Genomic DNA, 20,829 nt, shown 5'->3' with positions numbered 1-20,829 from the left:
ATAATTCACAAAAATATTTTAGTGTCTTGAGTTAAATCCCAAAGTCTAAGAATCATACTTATTTCTCTCTTTTGATTTATAATCCCACTTAAAATAAATTTGATTATTCAGCTCCATATATTATTGTAATTCTGTTCTGTGTGCTGTTCCTATGTTCTGGGTGAATATCTACAAAAACAGGCTTCCCATTCATGGCGACATTGCTCTCCTGTTCTTGGGTGAAATAATTATATTTGCCTCTCTTATAACAACTCTTAAAGGTCTGTTTCCTGTGAAAGGTTTATAGAGGTCTGACCACTATATTAGATGTCTTTTTGTCAGAATCGAGCTATTTTTTTCCCTTAAGATGAAGCAATACTTGTTTTCCAATGATTGAGGAGTGTCTTTCACCTTTACTTAGTAGGAATTGTATTTTCTAAATCTGTTATTATGGAGTCTCTTGGGGGTGTGGATTTTGTGGGTCTAACTATAGCATCTTGCACTTAAGTGGTATTGATGAAGGAGCTGTCGGATATATGTGTGATGTAATCAATCATTAAATGGAAGACAAATGGCTAGTCACTAATCACACACACAAAAAAACCCACAAAAAAAAATCTCACAACCTTGGGATCCTGAGTATTCTCTTAAATAAACTTTTAGTCTTATTACTTCTAATTTATGTCTTCAAAGCCTATATACTATATATAGTGTGTATATATATGTATATAAATTTAAATATATATAGTTTAGCTATATATATACATAGTTAAATGTAAAAGTAAAATAACTAGGGGGAATAAAAAGTTGTTTGATTTCAACGTGCATTAAAAATTTAAAGCACATTTTATACATTTCATGCCTTTCTTAAAGGGCTTTGTGATTTCCCAATCTACTTCATTTTCCTTGCTTTGTGTTCCTTTCAAAAGAACACTATTTTATATTAGCCTTAAACTAGCAGGCTTAATACAGGAAGATGAGCTACCAGTTATTGACCTAGTGACATTTTAATAATTTCACTCTTCATTGTCCTTTGCATTGTTTATTGTAATGTTTTCCTTCTGTTTTGACATTTATTTTGAAGTATCATGAGAACAGGAAAAGGAAAAGACCCTTTCTCTCAATTCTCCATAGCTTGCAACTTTAGCTTTCCACATTAGTTATGCTGGTTTACTGCAGGAATTTGAACAATCCAGGGAGGTGTAGAGTTAGCAAACCTATACATTCATTGAGAAATCGATTTTAATTCCTTGATCTAAAGTGCAAAATATACTTTCTTTAAATGAAGAGAAGAGTCAAATAGCATTTCCTTCTTTGGTCATGTATATCCCTCTCCTCCATTCCTGGGCAAAAAAATAACCCTCCCCCCTTTTTTGTGTGTGTCTGTGTCTCACATTTTCTACCATATTAGACCTCCAAATTTCTAAAAATATGTATTTAAAACATCTCCATCTTCAAATAGCCCTCAAATCAGTCTCATTTGAGTGATCTCACTTAAGGTGGAGAATAATCCTTTTGGATATGGAACTAGTAAGATCTCAGATCACGATCATTTAAATTGAACATTATACCAATTCAAATTTATTTTTATGTAAATATATAGCAATTTTATAATGAAAACATCTTAGAAATTTCTATGTTGTTGCCTGAATGGAATTTTGATTTATTTTTCTTCCTCTTTGATGTGCCATGGAACCACAAGTTTCATATCATAGTATGTGGTGTGTGATGAAAAAGGTCACATACAAAGATTCATGCCATAGGTTATATGCTTACGGGAAACTGGCCAACTTCTTGGCAAGTTGAACACTTATCAGAAAATCTGAGAAGTTACATGATTCCTTCTTTTCTTCACAAGTGAAGAAATTATTGCTCCCTAGGATTTGTAGGTAGAATTTTATATTGTTAAAAAGAGAAAAGGGACATTTTTATAACACGAAGCACACAGAAATACTTGATTTGTTGACTCATTTCCCAAACACCTTATAGGGAACACACTATAAATAATATTTATCCGTCAATACTATTGGCCTTTCATAAGGTATAACTAAGTTTATAGAGTGTATTGGGAATCATAAAATAGCAAAGGCAAAAATAAGCTCAAAGAATTATTTTTTACTCTGAAGGAAGAAAAACTAACAATCAGCTTCTTCGATTGCCTAGGGCCACACAGATTTAATACATCCTAGAGGTGGGAAAATGAGGCTTAAGAACTAAGGACAAAGCAGTAGTGAGTGATGGTGCCTGGATGTAGGTCCAGGTTAGCCTGGTTGGTGGTAGAGTCCACGACTTTGCCTTCTAACGCCCATGCCTTTGGTCTAAAAAGACCCAACTAGAATGTGCAGGCAAAATATCCACTTATTGAGAGAAGATTTATACATTCTCTTTACCCTATATTTTTTTCTAGATTAAGGAATTTGGGCTGACATCCCTATTCTTAGTATTTGCATTTGCCTCACTTCCCAACTCAATTGATCCCAAACATCCCAACACAAAAGTAGGGAGACAATGCCTCTCTTTCCTTTCTTAGGCATGTGAAAAGAATGAGATGCCAGTCAATCTTTTGAAAACTCCCCCTCTTCATCAGAAGAGCGAAGAAAATCTCATAGGCACTTCAAAAATAAGTAAAAGAAAACAAATACACTTCAGGCAGAAATGCTACTAGAACCGTTTAAGAAATATTTTTCCCTGAAAGTCTCTTCTATGCCTAATGTAGCCAATCACATTTGACTTCTTTTATAGTCGAGGGCAGTGAAAGCTTATGGAATAAAGACCCGCTGACTGGCATTTCCTACCAGATAAACTCCAAATCTGCTTTAACTTGGCACCAGGCGAGGAGAAGCTGCCAGCAACAGAGTGCTGAACTCTTGAGTATCACGGAGATTCACGAGCAAACGTACCTGACAGGTAATGACGGGAAAAGAAAAGAAAGTTGTAAGTAAGATTGTGATGATTTTATTTCTGTTTAGCTTAGAAGCAGATGGCACATGTGATTATAGACATCAGGATAGAGTCAGTCCTGAACAGATGTTACAAAGGGTGGGGGTGGGGGGTGGGAATGTGCCCCTGCAATGGCAAATAGGTTTTGTCTCAGGAGCCAGCTTTTTCCATCAGTTGTAACAGTCTCCAGAAGGATTCTGAGACTTGATCTGGGCTCAGAGTAGAAAATGTCACAATCCGTAGGTGATGTTCTTGGACACGGCAAGGGGACCATGACAGTCAGGTATTACAGGTCTAACCTGAAGCCAAAGTTTTTGCATCAGCATCACAGAAGTCAAAAAGGAGAAAAGGAAGTAAAAGCTCTTACCACGAGCAGGGGCGAGTCAAGAGCAGCTCAGAAACCACGTCCTTTTGGCTTCCTGTCTCTCAAACTCGCAGGCTGTACAGGATTTCAGGACTAATTGGTATTCTTTCCATGACGTGTTTGCTTTTTAAGCATTTGTTCTCGTAGGCTTGTGAAGATGGAAAGAACGAATGTTTGCTTGAGATGAAAGTATTTGTTGTAGCTTCTGAGATCCACACTTGGGAAACAGAGAGATTAGGAGCAGAAATGAGCAGGGAGAAAAAGCATCCTCAGGCCCCTGTTCCAGAATTCCCTTCCTCCAGTTCACCCTAACACTGCTACCAGATTAATAGAGCTCTGATCCTATGACTTACCATGTTCAAAAACCCTTAGTGGCTTATTTCCTATCAAATAATTAAGAAAACACCTTTGGGCGCCTGGGTGGCTCAGTTGGTTAAGCGACTGCCTTCGGCTCAGGTCATGATCCTGGAGTCCCGGGATCGAGTCCCGCATCGGGCTCCCTGCTCGGCAGGGAGTCTGCTTCTCCCTTTGACCCTCCTCCCTCTCATGCTCTCTGTCTCTCATTCTCTCTCTCGCAAATAAATAAAAAATCTTAAAAAAAATTAAAAAAAAAAAAAAAAAGAAAGCACCTTTGCCTGGCATTCAGAGGCTGTTGTCTGTTCCCTGAATGCTATTCCCCTTCATGCATTTTGCAGTCTTAACAGAAGAGTTTTGGCTTTCTCATCTTTATCTAATACTTTCTCCCATGCCATTCCTTGTACCTGGAATTCCCAAAATTTCATACAGCTGAAGTGCAATCTTAACCATTTCTATCTGCATTTCTCTTATTTGTTTACTTTTATAATAGCTACATACATTTATGTCCCACTTCCCCTACAAGACTAGAAATGCATTCATTTGTTATTTTTTGTTCATTCATTCATTCATTCATTCATTCATTCATTCAACATGGTGGCTGGTATATGTGTGTGAGGTATTATGCTAGGTCCTAGGGACACAATGGTGACCAAAGCCGTCCTGTCCTGTCTATAAGGAGCTTAAAGTCCAGTGGGGAAAACAGACATACACAAGAAAACAAACAGATAAATACAAATTTTAGTAAGTACCATGAACAAAGCAAATGGAAGGCTGTGTGGCAAATGGATTATAGGGGCAAATGGCTGAAAATCGGGAATGTCTTACGAGTATTTATGCTCCCCAACCCCCAAAGAGATTCACGTGGAACCTTCCAAGGAAGAGAGTCTCAACGAATGTTTGCTGACTGACAAATGATGGTGGAGCCCAATGAAAAGAATTATTTAGAAATTCAGCCTCATGTGTGGACAGGTGGTCAGTTTATGGCAAGAAGACAGTGCCGTGGTTCTTCAATGTGAAGGTGCTTATTAATCACTGGGGAGCTTTGTTAAAATGAAGATGCATGGGCACAAACTCGAGAGATGCTGGATCAGTAGAGGTGACATGGGGCCCAGGAAGCTGCATATTGTCCACCTTCCAGGTGCTTCTGGGGCAAGTGGTTGAGGGAGCACCATGTTAGCACCTGCAGCATCAGCGCTGCCTACACATTCCAATCGACTAGACCCCAGGCAGCAGAGTGCAGGAGTAAAGGGAGTCAACCCTGGAGCCACACTGCCTGGGTCTCAGCTCTTTGATGCTGGGAAGCATCTGAGCCTCAGTGACTTCGTCTGTTAAAGGGGAGAGTGTGTGAACCAATACGATGGATAGAGCGTGTCCCCGCCTTGGCCTCTTTTTCTCTTTTTGGGTGACACTCTTTATTAACCAGTCCATGTTTCTCCTGTAAGTTATTATTATTTTTAATTGAATTTGCAGATGTTTATTGCAATGTCTTTTTGGAGAAAAGAAGTAACACACATTTATTCAGCACAACCTTGTGAAATGCATTTTTCTATTCTTCCTCCCTCCCTGAGGACCAAAGCACGAACTGCTCCACTGTAATGAAATCTTTCTTGCAATAGTTGGGTGCCAAGTTTAACATTTATTAATGGTCTCCTTTCAGTAGAGGCAGCAGTTGACCATTTTCTTTCCATTATTGTTACTGAGACTGACAGGAGAAAAGCAATCTGACCTCACTGTGTATTCATAAACTCAGAGAAGGAATTATGCCTCAAGTCTGCTCAATTATTCTGTTTTGTGTTGGTCTGGGGGGGCCTTCCTAGTATTGGGGCATAGTATCAGAGTGATTAATATTTATAACCATGTCTAAAAATAAGGACAGAAAGCATGGAAAGAGACAAAACTAAATTCACGTAGATGACCAAGGAAGAGAAAAGATGACTTAGGACAACCCGGGTCTTTTCTGTGCATGCTGACATGGGTGAGAGAAAAGTCTGTCAAAGTTGAGGTGGTCTCTAAGTCAGTGAGAGGAAGACAAATATCATAGGATTTCACTCATATGTGGAATCTGAGAAACAAAACGAACGAGCAAAAGGCAAAGGAAAAAAAGAGAGAGAGAGAGACAAGCCAAGAAACAGACTTTAACTACAGAGAGCAGTGTTGCTGGTCACCAGGGGGGAGGAGAGTGGGGGGTTGGGGGAAATAGGTGATGGGGGTTAAGGAGGGCATTTGTGGCGATGAGCAGAGGGCGATATATGGAATTAAAATAAAAACTTAAAAAAAAGTTGAAATGGCTTCAGTTGGCCTTTTTTTTTTTTAAGGGAATCTGTTTATGGGTTGTATTCTCTTGACTCTTCCGAGTTTTACTTGTTTTCTGGCTTTCTGGAAGCCACAGGACAGAACACAGGTTACTTTTTACCTGCCTTCGGCAGCTGCCTGGAGGAAAGGGATGATGCGGGTGGAACAGCGGCTCCAGTTCCGGCTGCAGAAAATGCTTTCCTCATCAGCCAGTGCCATGACTGTGTCCCTCAGGGGCATAGACAAGCACTAAGAGATTCCGCAGCCCAGTGCCCCTCAGATACGTCTTTGAGTCTTATCCAAGCCTCCGGAATTTTAGTCAGCAAATTTTAACTGAAATCTGGACAAGAATGATTTCACTAATGAGATTTGTAGTATTTCCTGCTTGTCTTTAAGTCAAAAATATCGTGCTTTAGGGGGGGAAAAAAGCCTAAAGGGGGACTTCATAAAGTGAAACAGAACTTTGGTTTTTGGAAGGAAGATATTCATGACTTTCAGGATTTATTGGGATGTAGTGGGGAAGAATCTAGAAAATAATGGTGTGAGTGAAGGATTGTGATCTATACTCCCTTTGGGGAAATATGACACTAAAATAAAAAATACATACCCATAAATAGTTATCCTTTTAAAATAAGATTTATTTTTTTAGCGAAATTAGTCAATCAGAGAAAGACATGTATCATATGATCTCACTGATATGAGGAATCCTTAATCTCAGGAAACAAACTGAGGATTGCTGGAGTGGTGGGGGGTGGGAGGGATGGGGTGGCTGGGTGATAGACACTGGGGAGGGTATGTGCTATGGTGAGCGCTGTGAATTGTGTAAGACTGTTGAATCACAGACCTGTACCTCTGAAACAAATAATACATTATATGTTAAAAAAAAAAAAAAAAGAAGATAGTAGGAAGGGAGAAATGAAGGGGGGGAAATCGGAGGGGGAGACGAACCATGAGAGACTATGGACTCTGAGAAACAAACTGAGGGTTCTAGAGGGGAGGGGGGCGGGGGAATGGGTTAGCCTGGTGATGGGTATTAAGGAGGGCACACATTGAATGGAGCACTGGGTGTTATACGCAAACAATGAATCATGGAACACTACATCAAAAAAAATTAATTAATTAATTAAAAAAAAAAGGTGTAAACTGTTTTTATGACCTGGATCCATTTAGCTGTCATTTGTTGATCAGCTGCTGTGTGCCAGACACTGGGCTTTGTTTCTAAAGCTCACACCAACCTCCTAAATGAATACTATTGTCTCCGCTTTATAGATGAAATAACAGGGAGAACCTAGAAACTTGCCTCATGCCTCCTGTTCAGAAAATAGTTGGATTGGAACTGAGCACTGTCTTTCTATTTCATTCTGCCTGGGTCCCAACCACTCACTGGTGGTCCCCAAAGCACTAAAGAGAACCCTTAATTTAGGTGTCAGCTGCTCCTTGTTCTGGTGAACTTAGTCTTAAACCTGCAATCTGATTCACCCTTGTCTGCAGGGCTTAGTGTCTGCCCAGCAGCAACTTCTTACATCATTCACGATGATTGCATTGTCTCACTTCTGTTTCTACCCCAAAATGTTGGGACGCTATTTAATCCTCAATTCCTGAATCAGAGTTATAACTACATATGTGCAGGATTAGGATTTAGAGAACTGAAATAAGATGTAAGAAGTGAAAGTTGGCTTGCTACCTTGATTGTCTTTGGTGTTGGCTGGAAAATGAATTGGACCACAATGCAGAAGAGGTGAAAGCAAAGGCTAATGTTGGACCTGAGTACATCTTCTATTGTAAGTAGGTTCGAAAGTAGGTGCATAACTGTTTCAGATAATACATGCAGAAAAATCAAGAATTAAAAAGTTCAGCATGTGGAATTGATATTTTGTGTAGTAATGCTAAAAAAAAAAAACAAAAAAAACAACCTTGGTCTCTCTATGCATTACAAAAGCACATTAGAGAAAGAAATTTGTGGATGATGCTCATTTGCTTTAAGTGATGATATATTTAACATAAAATTTGAATTTTGTTTCTAATCCTACTTTTTGCCAACTCTGATTCAACATAGAGTACTACTACTAATAATAATACTAATAACAACTTATATTTATTGGGCACAGATTATGTGTTAGGCCCTGGTTTAAGAAGTATTTATTAATTCAGTTCTTCAAAACAAGCCTAGAAGTACCTACGGCAGACTCGGGATGTCAGGGGATAGATAAGTCCTTTAGGAAGCTATCATCTTTGCTTTGCTATGCCAAACACAGTCATTTAAGCAATCTCTGACAAAATCGACTTTAATTCCTCCTATAGTCAGTGAATTGCTTATAGTTCTGAAAACTTACAAATGCTTATTTTCTTAACCAATAAATTTTTTAAAATACAAGAGTATTTGAATTGGGGGAATAGCTATATTTAGCATTTGTGAAATGCTACTTTCAGCATCATTTTCTCTAGTATACCCCTCTGTAAGTATAGAGATTATTATTCAGGGGACTCCAACTTTAAATTATCTATGAAAAAAAATCATTCGGTGTTCAATAGTATTTAACAGAGTAATTACTAATGTAAAATGTAGTGTCAGTATGACACTGATCCCAGAATGACATTTCTAAGGCACAGACTAGTAGACAAGTGTTTCCTCTTGACACATTATAAATTACCTATTACATAAATGAGATAGGACAGAACTTTTTAGTTGATTTCTTTAATTTATCCTAAAGTGACTGAAGTAATAATACAGTACTCACATACTTTTAATAACTATATGTAAAAAATAATAAACTAAAAGGTAGCCATTGATAAGATAATTATAAAATTAATTTCATATGAATGATTTTTTATCACATTATTATTTTTTCAAATGAATTCAGTCATACTTGGTGATGCTCATCCCAGAAATTTAAGACTAAAGAAATACAAAGACTTACCCTTTTGATAATTTCATCTCCTTGGTAGAGTTTACAATAAGCAGTTCTGTTTTTTGGTAAGATTTCAACTTCGGAGAACAAAAAGCTGAGTCTTCACATGTGTTAGGAGTGAGTTCTGGCTATTGTTTGGAGAGGAATGCCATGTATCAGAAATAGCTGTCTCATTGGGGCGGGTATGTGCTATGGTGAGCACTGTGAATTGTGTAAGACTGTTGAATCACAGACCTGTACCTCTGAAACAAATAATACATTATATGTTAAAAAAAAAAAAAAGAAGAAGAAGAAGATAGTAGAAAGGGAAAAATGAAGGGGGGGGAAATTGAAGGGGGAGACGAACCATGAGAGACTATGGACTCTGAGAAACAAACTGAGGGTTCTAGAGGGGAGGGGGATGGGTTAGCCTGGTGATGGGTATTAAAGAGGGCATGTACTGAATGGGGCACTGGGTGTTATACGCAAACAATGAATCATGGAACACTACATCAAAAACTAATGATGTAATGTATGGGGATTAACATAACATAATAAAAAAAATCTATTGGCAAAGGAAAAAAGAAAGAAAGAACTGTCTCGTTCATTGTTGTTTATATAAAGGTGCTCTAACATTTAAAGTTATCTAGAAAGGGTACTATGGTAATAACTCACAGGCAAAATTAATTTAAACAGGGATTGAATCCACTGGAGAAACCACATTGAACCCTGGGTTTCAATCCTGATCTGCTGATCCTCTGCCTCTCCCCATGTTTCTTAATCTCTCTGTCTTTAGTTTCTTCCTCTGTAAAATGAAGAGATTGGACTAGATACCTCCCAAGGTACAGAAAGTACCTGTCTGTAAGAACTGTGCTAACTCAAACATTTTTTCTAGAACATTTATAAAAATGAGTGAATCGGAATTAATTTTCACTGATTTTTACATTCCAGTATTTAATTTCATCCCATTATTATTTTATTACTTTATTTAAAGAAATCACACAATAGGGTTTACTTTTCAGTGAGTAATTCCAGTATTATTAAGTATCAACCTACTTAATCAATATCAACCTAATCAATATCCTCAAGTGGATATTTGGACCACCTTTGCAAGTGCCTCTCTGCCAGATGCTGAATAAACGGAGTGCAACATTCAGGCCACATGATCTCTAAGACCATCATCTGCACTTTAATGCAGGTGGGTGCGATAAATGTGAGATCTGATTATTTGGCACTGAGTCACTGGGACCTCCATTCATTTGAATTGGTGACATGAATATGTGTATCCGTGAGCTAATGAAAAATTGGGGAAAATATTAGTGACTTTGAGATAGCTCAGTTGGTTACATGAGAACTATAGAGTTTGGGCTTTGATGTCACGAGACACCTTTCATAGTTTGTGAGGATTAAATGAATACATACAGTGCTCCTAATAGAGTAAGTGGCAATTCTCGCATTGACAAGAATACCAACTTAAATTTAGTATTTTATTGAAGACAAAGGTTTTATTTTTTATGAACTCTTTTTTTAAATTATGTTCAATTAGCCAGCATATAGTTTTTGATGTAGTGTTCAATGATTCATTAGCTGCAGATAACGCCCAGTGCTCATCACCACACGTGCCCTCCTTAATACCCATCACCCAGTTACCCCGTCCCCCCCACCCCCTCCCTTCTGTAACCCTCAATTTTGTTCCTGGAGTGCAGGGTCTCTCATGGTTTGTCTCCCTTTCTGATTTCTTCCCATTCAGTTTTCCCTTCCTTCCCCTGTGATCCTCTTTTTAATCAACTAAAAACAATGTAGAAAGAACAGACAATCTGTGGTTTTTTAAAAGTATAGGTAGCAACAAACGAAAGTGTTTGACATCAGAAGATTGAGGTCCCTGTGGCTTGTTTATTTATTTATTTGTTTATTTATTTAATTATTTAATTATGTTAATCAGCATACATTACGTCATTAGTTTTTGATGTAGTGTTCCATGATTCATTGTTTGCGTATAACACCCAGTGCTCCATGCAGAACGTGCCCTCTTTAATACCCATCACCGGGCTAACCCATCCCCCCACCCCCCTCCCCTCTAGAACCCTCAGTTTGTTTCTCAGAGTCCATGGTCTCTCATGTTTTTTTATTCTACATGAACCTCCACCAACCCCCACGCCTAACCGCAGAGAGTTTGAAACACTAATTATGATTTATGAAGTGCCTAAACAGAGTGTTGTTCATGTTAGCCAAAGAATTTTGCTTTGACTTTAAGCAAAATATTAATGAAAAGAAAAATTGATTTTTAAAAAATGTCATGAAATACAATTGTTAGACTAAGTTCTGGAATGTAAGGTTAGGTAAGAATTTGTGAGAATGATAGATTGAAATGTTTATTAAACTTTTTTGTGATAGAAAACTTTGAATTTTTTTTATAATAAATCTTTTTTTTTAAAGATATTATTTATTCATTTGAGACACAGAGATACAGAGAGAGAGAGAGAGAGAGCATGAGCAGGGAGAGAGGCAGAGGGAGAGGGAGAAGCAGGCTCCCCGCTGAGTCAGGAGCCCGATGTGGGGCTCGAACCCAGGACGCTGGGATCATGACCTGAGCTGAAGGCAGATGCTTAACCATCTGAGCCACCCAGGCGCCCCCATAATAAATCTTATTTGTACTCTAGGGGTGCCTGGGTGGTTCAGTTGGTTAAGCGTCTGACTCTTGATTTCCGCTCAGGTCATGGTCTCAGGGTCACGCGATGGAGCCAGGCATCAGGCTCTGTGCTTAGCATGGAGTCTGCTTGTCCCTCTCTCTCTGCCCGTCCCCCTGCTCACTTGTGCACTCTCAAATAAATAAAATCTTAAAAAATATTTTTGTACTCTAAAAGTAAGTAAAAATATTATTTGATGATAGAGTCTTATCCAAATTAAAACACACTGATACCATCCAGTAGGAATATTCCAAGATGATGGGGTTGAAGCCTGGTCATATCTGGGCTAGAAGCTTAGCAAGAATCTTACTAGATCTTACTAAGAATCTTACTTAGACTCTCACCGCTGTTTCTTTATCTGCCAATGGAGGTATAGTTGTACTTACCTCCAGAGAATCCAAGAAGTGTTAGGCATGGTTTTTTTTATTACTTCCCTCTTATACATTTTGATCCAACCACTTAATTCTGAATGCGATTCTATTGTCTTTTCCAAATGTCAGTTTCGTTTTTTTTGTTTGTTTTTGCTTTTGTTCCATAGGATTAACCAGTTCCTTGACCTCAGGACTCTGGATTGGTCTTAACAGCCTGAGTTTCAACAGTGGATGGCAATGGAGTGGTGGCAGTCCATTCAGATATTTGAACTGGTTACCAGGTAGGGTCCAGCTTGTCTGTGGCTAAATACATCTAGTTTTAATTTGTCTGGATACCATAAAGATCTTCATCATCTCGCATGGGGAGCTCAAAGAAAAGAATTGGGAGACTTTACCAAATATAGTCCATTTCTCATGTTGCTTTGAAATCTGCCATCTGGATTTGCATATACTAAAACCGTAAGGTTATACCTGCTTCCCAGGTTGGGGATTTGTCCGGCAGGATTATCACACAAATCAATATAGGACTCTGTTAAAGTACATATTCTCTGAGTACCCTTGATTTGCTAGCTATTATATTCAAAATCAATTTTTTGAATTTTACAATGTTCCAGTTGAAAGTGCTTATACATAATATGTATACTTACAAGATATATATACTGTATAATGCTATATAGTATATTCAAAGATTTTATATATATTTATTTATATTTACACATACACAAACTATGAATTTAAGTGAATATGAATTATTTGGGGCTGGACAGTTTCTCATTATCTTGAGCCCTGAGATATTTGCGATATTTCTATCATTGTTATAATGACCTTAACATCATTTTCTCCTGTTGTTAATCTAATATAGTTGGATTAAAATAGTATTTCAAATACAAATGATAATATTCCATGCTAGCATCATAATTCATTAGCACTTTTGTTGGCAATTTGTGGTTTAATTTAAAAAAAATACAGTTGGGGATGATTAAGCCTTCAACATCTTTCTAATTTTTTGGAGGACAGAAAATGCTCTGAACTAATTATGTCTACATTGTCATAGCATACAGGTAACAGAACATAAAGGAGGCTAAATAATAAATGTGTTTCACATATACAGCAGTTATTCAGAGAAAACAAAAAGACCAATGATGACAAAAAACTTTTACCTTATTCACAAATGCCAACGATTAGAAGTGCTTGAGGCGCTCTATAGAGTGTGATTCAGAACTCCCCACCCCCATTTCCAACCCACCCCATACTAATGTTGGTTTATTAACAAAGAGTACAATAATTATTGATTACTAATGTCTGCATGGGTGTGGAAAAGGATGGGTCACATTTTCATTTACCAGTTCTGCTATGAGCAAATACTGATGTAGTGTTTCTTCATATGGTCTGACTTCCTTCTTAAAAGCCACTGAATGGTTTTTGCATTTGGCTTAGGAAATTAAACTCTTTTCTATGTTACTAATTTATGGTATTTAAAGAAATGAAAGCTTTGAAAATAAGAAAGAGAGAGAAAGGATAAAGAAAGAAAGGAAGGAAGAAAGCAAGCAAGAATATTCAGAATAGATGCTAAAACACAAGAGGGAAACTTTAGAGGATATATTTTAGCTTAAATTGATGTGCTTTTACTATGAAATTCCACTTCCACTGCATTCCTTCAATGCATAGTTACAGGGCTGTCACTAGAATCAGCTCTGGTTTCCTCTGCCAAATGGAAATTAAACATTACTACAAGGGAATATAAGATGTCCTTCTCATGAGTGAGGATTTGATTTGTCTGCTTACTCACTCAGTCAGATTAAATTGGAGAATGCCAGTTGGACTCCATCAGATCATTAGATAATAATGATCATTTTTTAAAGGAACTAAAGTTTATTCTTTGCTGCTGAATTATTGCACGTTTGGCAAGTCACTTTATTTATTATGCAATTTTGGAGTAATTATTGTAATATTTAATCACTTGCATTCCAAGAGTTCAGTGAGAAAACTGGGGGGTTAACTTCAGTGAATGTGAGGAATGAAATTGGAATATTGATGAGAAAGGAAAAGAAATGCCCTCCCTTATTAAACCAAATTGCTGAGAAGTAAGAGGTGCAAGGTTAAATCACTTCTGAAATAATATGAGAGTTTCTTCAAATGAAAATCAGAAATCTTGTGGAATATTAGAAGCTGTTATTGCATGAAACATTTGATTAAGCATTCAACTGAGTACTTACCAAGTAATGTATCTATTAAAATACATTCACATTTGAAGTGAGGATGTTTTACACAAATGCTGTAGAAGTGTGAATTCAAATAACTTTGGTAGCTATTTAAAGACAACTAATTGATATATTAAAGTCCTTATCACTAACAATGTTTTTCGTTGTGTACTCTTCCACAACTTTAAAAAAATGTTGACAAAAGCTTTATGGAGCAGGTGATATGATTCCCATCTAGCAGGAAGGCAAAGTGAGGTCCAGGGCCAGGTTATATACATGTCAGAGATCACAAAACAGAGTTGTTAACAAAATGTGGCTTATCACCCTGTCTTCAGGTGAGAGATGGAGCTAGTTTTCCATGTATCCATTGCATTCCCAAAGTTGACTTTATCTGGTTCTTTTATCAATTTTCAGCAAGATATGGGATGAAGGGTTAGTACTTAAAAATCTTCAGTAGGCTGGGTTGAAAATCTTGAGGAAGTCTGACTTTGGGGTGGACTTTATCAGCATTTCCCATGTCATGTTGCTTCTGAAGCTCCCCTTCCTTGTCTTTCTCCTCTTTGCTGTCTTCCTCTTCCGTCTCCTCTCTTTAGTTGGAGAAAGTTTTCCCATGTTCAGAAATTCTCTAGTTTGCTCCACACGGTTAGCCTTACTTAGCTTTTTGGTAGGTATTTGCAGTGCTTAATATGGCTGGTTTGGAACATCATGTGTTGTGCATTTTGTTATACATAACAAAACCCAATGTGAAGATTTTTCAAGATTATAAGGCCTAGCTTTATTGTTGATATTGTGAAAAAAGTTATTTCAAAGAAGTAAACTTGTATAATCAACATTTTAGACATCGGAATGATCCAAAGACAAGAAAAGAAATAGATGCCCAACGCATCTTTTGCTCTGCAGTCAGTAAAGATTTATTGGTGAATGTGAAGCCAGAGACAGAATGGGATTCATTAAATCCCAAGGATGAAGCCGTGAGGTTGTGGGGACTATCTGCTTGTAATACCTGTAATAATCCCACTTTGATTTTTCCTTTTCCCCAAAGGAAGTCCATCAACAGAACCTGGAAAAAGCTGTGTGTCACTAAATCCTGGGAAAAATGCTAAATGGGAAAATCTGGAATGTGTTCAGAAACTAGGCTATATTTGTAAGAAGGGCAACACAACTTTGAATTCTTTTGTGATTCCCTCCGGTAAGCGATCTATTTGATCTGAAGTGTAGAAGATATTATATTGAAAGAAAATTGCAGTCTAGCATAACTGTGTGAAATGACAGGTTTTGTTGATAATTTATGGAGTAAACTTAATGATATTCCTACGGAATTTCTTTTTGTTGGCTATTAGTAATGGTCACTAACATTTCCTGAGTGTGCCGTAGTGTTCAGACATGTTCAAAGCCTTTGGAAGAACATAAATAAGAATTCTATCCTCATAGCAGCCCCATGAGCAAGGCATTATTATTCATGCATTCTCGATGAGGAAGAGGATATTCACAGGATATATAAAACTTGCACATGTGATGAAACTGGAATCCAAGCTAGGAAATAAATACCTGCAAAGGATGTTTTTATTATATTCTTGCCATTTAAGGATACATCTGGGCTCTGGTGCCATAAGTTTAGCATCCTCAATGGAAGTCTTCACAGAAATGGGGTAAAACATCCAAAAAGTACGAACTGAATTTTATATATAGGCTAGACTCTGGGCAAAGAATTCAATTATGGTCTCTCTCATAATTTTATAAAAGAAATAAGTTACTAACATAAGAATGCACCCCTTTTTTCAAATTGACAAAAAACAACCTACACTTTTTTCTCTATCAGCTGTTTTAATACTCTAAAGGGATGTATGTATGTAGGTATGTATTCTGCTTGAGAAATCTAACAGTGTAGCATTCTTGACTTTTCTCCCTGACTTTTAAAGTCAGTAAAATTGACTTTAAAATATGATTGACATGGTTGGAAATTCAAAAGGTACAAAATGATAGAAAATAATAATATTTTCCTTCTACTTCTTAACCTCTAAACCCAGTTCTCCTCCCTGATAAATAACTATTTCTGGGTGTTTATCCTTATCTGGTTATTCTATAAATATATAAACAAATATGTTTATGATCATTTCTGTCTGTTTTATACAAATGGCAGCATACAACATGTATCTTCTTCACTTTTTTCAGATAAAAAATTTGGACATCTTTCCATACGGTACATAAATAGCCTCTTGGTTTATTTTTATGGCCACATGATAGCCATTATAGAGAGAGACCATTTATACTTTTTGACCAGTCACCTATTAATGGACATTCAATTTACTTCCAATTTTTTATTATTATCCTACCATGAATAACTTTATACACGTCATTTCATGCATGTGATCATTCCTAGGAGTGGTGTTGCCAGACCAAAGAGTAGATGTGTTTGCAGTTTTAATAGAGACAGATACAGTCAAGATCTCCAATGTGTACAGACGAGGGTCCTGGTTCTTGGGTTCGATGATATTTACAAAGGCACCATTATGACTGTAAGCATGTGTCTAGGAGACCTCAATCATTTTGTACTTCATCTCCTCTATTCCTCCCGTAGAGAAATAGTATAATTCTTTCTCCTTGGGAAAGCTCATAGAATTCTCCTTCAGAAGATTTGGAATTGCCACTTAGGGGAAGAGGAGAATGGTTTTGTTTGTTTGTTTGTTTGTTTGTTTGTTTGTTTGTTTTAATAGCTTCCCTGGTACAGGAAGCAGAATTCTGGAACTTGGCCCTGTTACTTAACCCCCAGTTTTGGATTCCTCATCTATAAAGGGAAATATTAATACCTGTTTTTCCTGTGAAAATTTGTTCATACATTCAGTAAATTAGCATAATTTCTCTACTATGCCCCACCTCGTTTCACTTCCTAACCTTCACTTGACATGGGGTTTTGAATTTCTCTGTATTTCCTGGATGAATCATTCTGTCTTATCTATAAACTCAAATAAACCGGAGCTTGGAAAAGCCAATGAGAGTTAAAATTATGCAGCACGCAAGAGTTCTACCTTTTACCCTGGTGGTCCCTGCAACGCTACCTCACTCATCAAAATTCCTAGGTTTCTAGAACCTCACCGTCCATTTCAGTAGCCACGTAACCACAAGTGGCTATTGAGAGCATGAAGTGGGGCTAGTTTGACCTGAGATGTGCTGTGAGTATAAATTACATACGGCAGTTTCAAGACTGCCCAAGCAAACAAGTAAAATATCTCGTCATTTCTTTTTTATTGATTACATGTTGAAATGATAATATGTTAGAGCAAGCAATCTTTCCTGGCTACCCCACGGACCTCCTTTTCTTTGGTTGTCTTCATGTTTTAAGATATTTTTAAAAGTTACCTGTCCAGTTTTTGAGGGTCTCAGCATTTGCTGACATTATTTTCAGTGTCCTGGGTAGCAAAATCAAAATATCCCACCAGAGGGCTCCAGAGCTATACTAACTTTTTTTTTTTTTCCCCCTAACATGGCAGTAATAAAATATCTAAATTGTATTGAAGGGCTAGAATTTTTTAAGCATGCGTATTTTTTCTGTGACAATAATGCAGCGTTTGGTCATCATGGGTGACTGTTTACTTACATGACTACTGTAAACAGAATCTTAGACTCAAAGATGTGGCAGGCAGTCCTGGTCTGTAAGGAAAAATGGCTTTAAGGGATTCATTAAATGAATAACAAACATTTACTGTATTGAGCATTTGCTAAGCAGCACATTTGAGAACATTCACTACCAAACAAATGTATAAATTAACATTCATTTGGTAATATGGTCCCTCTTTAAGCAAGGTACATTGCTAAATTGCAGTTTGAAAGAGTATCTGTAAATGGTAATGATAAGCTGCTGCATATCAAATGTATTTTCTCGACCGACATTCATTACACCTGCCACGTGCCGGGCCCCATGCCAGTTCTAGCACAACAAGGGTGAATAACGGGAGTTTCTGCCTTCAAACATCTTTCCCTTCCCTTTCCCCAGCTCATTACTATTACAGTTCATTTTTGCAATATGAAATCAAGATTTATGAAATTGGACCATAACTCTTAGTAGCCATAGTTAGGATGTTGGCCGCTATTACTCACTGACTTAAATAATAATTGTGTGGTGTTTGTAATTTAGAGTAACATTATTGCAAATGTTTTCTAGTTCAGAAGGACACAGTGAGGATGGGTAGCTTCCTATTAGTATTATTTATCAATATTATTGAAATGTTTTTACATGTATGGGTACTTTGGTTCCTGTGATGTGACTTGCCCAAGACCACGGAACTTGTGGCAAATTCAGAAGACTTCTGGCTCTAAATCCCTGCAGTCACCACAGTATCATACGCCATCTTGCAGAAGCAAGCCAGAGGTGGCCAGCTCATGCTATTCCGGTTTCTGTAGCTCCTTGGTGGCCCTTGTGTCCCCACCTCGTTTATGTTTTGTGAATATATATGCCAGAAAGGAAAAATAAATACTACCTTTAAATGCTTATAACTATCGTTTTGTATACTGAATGATAGAAAATTTTGTTTTAATTTTAAAAAGTCTTCCCTTTTAAATGTTTTCCAAACTCTTTTTTCTCTAGAAAGCGATGTGCCTACTAACTGTCCAAGTCAGTGGTGGCCATATGCAGGTCACTGCTACAAGATTCACAGAGAGGAGAAGAAAATCCAAAGAGATGCCTTGACTGCGTGTCGGAAGGAAGGTGGTGATCTAGCCAGTATCCACAGCATCGAGGAATTTGATTTTATCATCTCCCAACTGGGATATGGTGAGAAACCTGACAGCAGTAATGTGCTTGCCTCTCCCTCACTCTCCACCCATCTCTGGAAAATTTAATCATAATGTTAATTTTAATTAAAAATTTAAAATTAATGAGATCATTTAATACATGTAATAAATATTAATCATGCATAAAAGTAAAAATTGTTTAGAAATTTAAAGAAATTTTTAAAAGATTTTATTTATTTATTTTAGAGAGAGAGAGAGAGAGCACGAGCAGGGGGAGGGGCAGAGGGAGAGGGAGAATCCCAAACAGATTCTGGGCTAAGCACGGAGCCCAAAGCGGGGTTTGATCCTAGGACCCTGAGATCATGATGTGAGCTGAAATCAAGAGTCGAACACTGAACTGACTGACCCATCCAGGCACTCTGAAATTTAAAGAATTTTTTATCAAAGAGATAATTTGACTTATTTTTCTTTTAATATGGAATCACTTGACAGTTTTAAAAATATTTTTCTCTATATAATCTGTATTCACAACATTTTACCTTAAATTTGCCAATAATATTTCATTTATTGGCAGTATTGATGCGTACGTATTTTCTTTTTTAATGCCCATATTTTCTCTCACCAGAAACATCTCTAAATGAACCATCTCATATTCTGGATTTTATTTTCTTTATTAACCTAGCCAGCACTGCTAGTGTTGAGCAGTGAAAGAAACAGAATATTTTATTGGGGTGGCTAAATGTTGGCCTCAAACTTTTGAAGAAATGTATGCCTCATGTGGTGCCTGGGTGGCTCAGTCGGTTAAGCGTCTGCCTTCGGCTCAGGTCATGATCCGAGGGTCCTGGGATCGAGCCCCGCATCAGGCTCCTTGCTCAGCGGGGAGCCTGCTTCTCCCTCTCTCTCTGCCTGCAGCTCCCCCTGCTTGTGTGCTCTCTCTCTCTCTGACAAATAAATAAAATCTTTAAAAAAATAAAAAAAGAAATGTATGCCTCAATTTTAGGTATGTAATTTAAAGATTATATAGAAAATGTACTAAACAAAATACTGTAAAGTTTTCAAAAATTGATTCTATCCAAAAGAAAAAAAAAAAAAAACCCAAAAACAAAACCAGGGAAAATTGGCTGGGAACACTCCTCCCGAAGAGGAGGCAGGCGAGGAGGCACAGAACGCTAACTGGTACTCAGGGGTACCTGCTGGTTAAATGATGATCATTTTCTGCGTCTCCCCACCGAGCCTGCTGACTAGCTGCAGCTGTTCATTTCCAGCCAGCAAAACAAGAGGAAATGGATGGTGGCAATGGTGGGGACTGCTTCCTGACCCTTACTGCCTGAAAACTGATAGGAGTGGGGGCGGGGGGGAGGCAGGGAGGGAAAGGGAGAAAAAAAACCAGTTGACAAACAGACGGGAATTAGCAGAGTAGTCTCAGAGGGCAAATGCAAAGACCCCCAAAGACCTGTGCCAAATGGAATCCGTTCTCCTCTGTGCACTTCACTCTGTTTAATACGCTCTGATAATAGCCTGCGGCAGCCTGTAAACAATTTCTTGATATTCTCTATTTACCCATTCTGGAGAATTCAGACTGGATGATAATAACATAAGCAGGACTGGTATGTCTGAATAATATCATGGCATACAAGTCATGATACTTATAGCAGGTAAAAAAGTTTGCAAAGGAATCACTGGCAAACAGATTAGTTAAGATGCCGTCCACCTGAAATGCAAATTTTTCTCTGCTTTATATAACGTGATATAGAAATAGGAGAAGCTTATATGTTTATTGCTATAGTTATTATACAGGGAAGTTGGCTGACAAAGGTGGCCTTTATTTATTTATTTTTTATTGAAGTATAATTGACGTACATTTTGTTAGTTTCAGGTATATAACATAATGATTCCACAATTGGGAAATGATCACCACAGTAAACCTACTTACCAATATTGACTATGGTCACCACGCTGCACATTACATCTCCATGACTTTTTAATTTTATCACTGGAAGTTTGTACCTCTTTTTTTTTCTA

General features: G+C 37.5%; 1 protein-coding gene across 3 annotated transcripts in view; it reads left to right on the top strand.

Moving 5' to 3' along the window:
- The window catches only part of MRC1 (mannose receptor C-type 1), a 109,329-nt gene that overhangs the window by 17,956 nt on the left and 70,544 nt on the right, over window positions 1-20,829 (top strand). For 2 of the 3 annotated variants that reach the window (XM_035021531.1, XM_035021532.1), the window contains 4 exons: window positions 2,722-2,886; window positions 12,046-12,159; window positions 15,122-15,268; window positions 18,662-18,847. In XM_035021531.1, coding sequence (XP_034877422.1) covers window positions 2,722-2,886; window positions 12,046-12,159; window positions 15,122-15,268; window positions 18,662-18,847 — 612 coding nt within the window. Of the gene's footprint in view, window positions 1-2,721; window positions 2,887-4,344; window positions 4,659-12,045; window positions 12,160-15,121; window positions 15,269-18,661; window positions 18,848-20,829 lie in introns of those variants that run through there. The other variant, XM_035021533.1, reaches the window with a different exon arrangement.

This window comes from Mirounga leonina, unplaced genomic scaffold (genome assembly GCF_011800145.1).
Source record: "Mirounga leonina isolate KUSES-001 unplaced genomic scaffold, KU_Mleo_1.0 Mir_175, whole genome shotgun sequence".
Classification (NCBI taxonomy): Eukaryota; Metazoa; Chordata; class Mammalia; order Carnivora; family Phocidae; genus Mirounga; species Mirounga leonina.
This window is presented reverse-complemented; position numbering and strand designations above follow the sequence as displayed.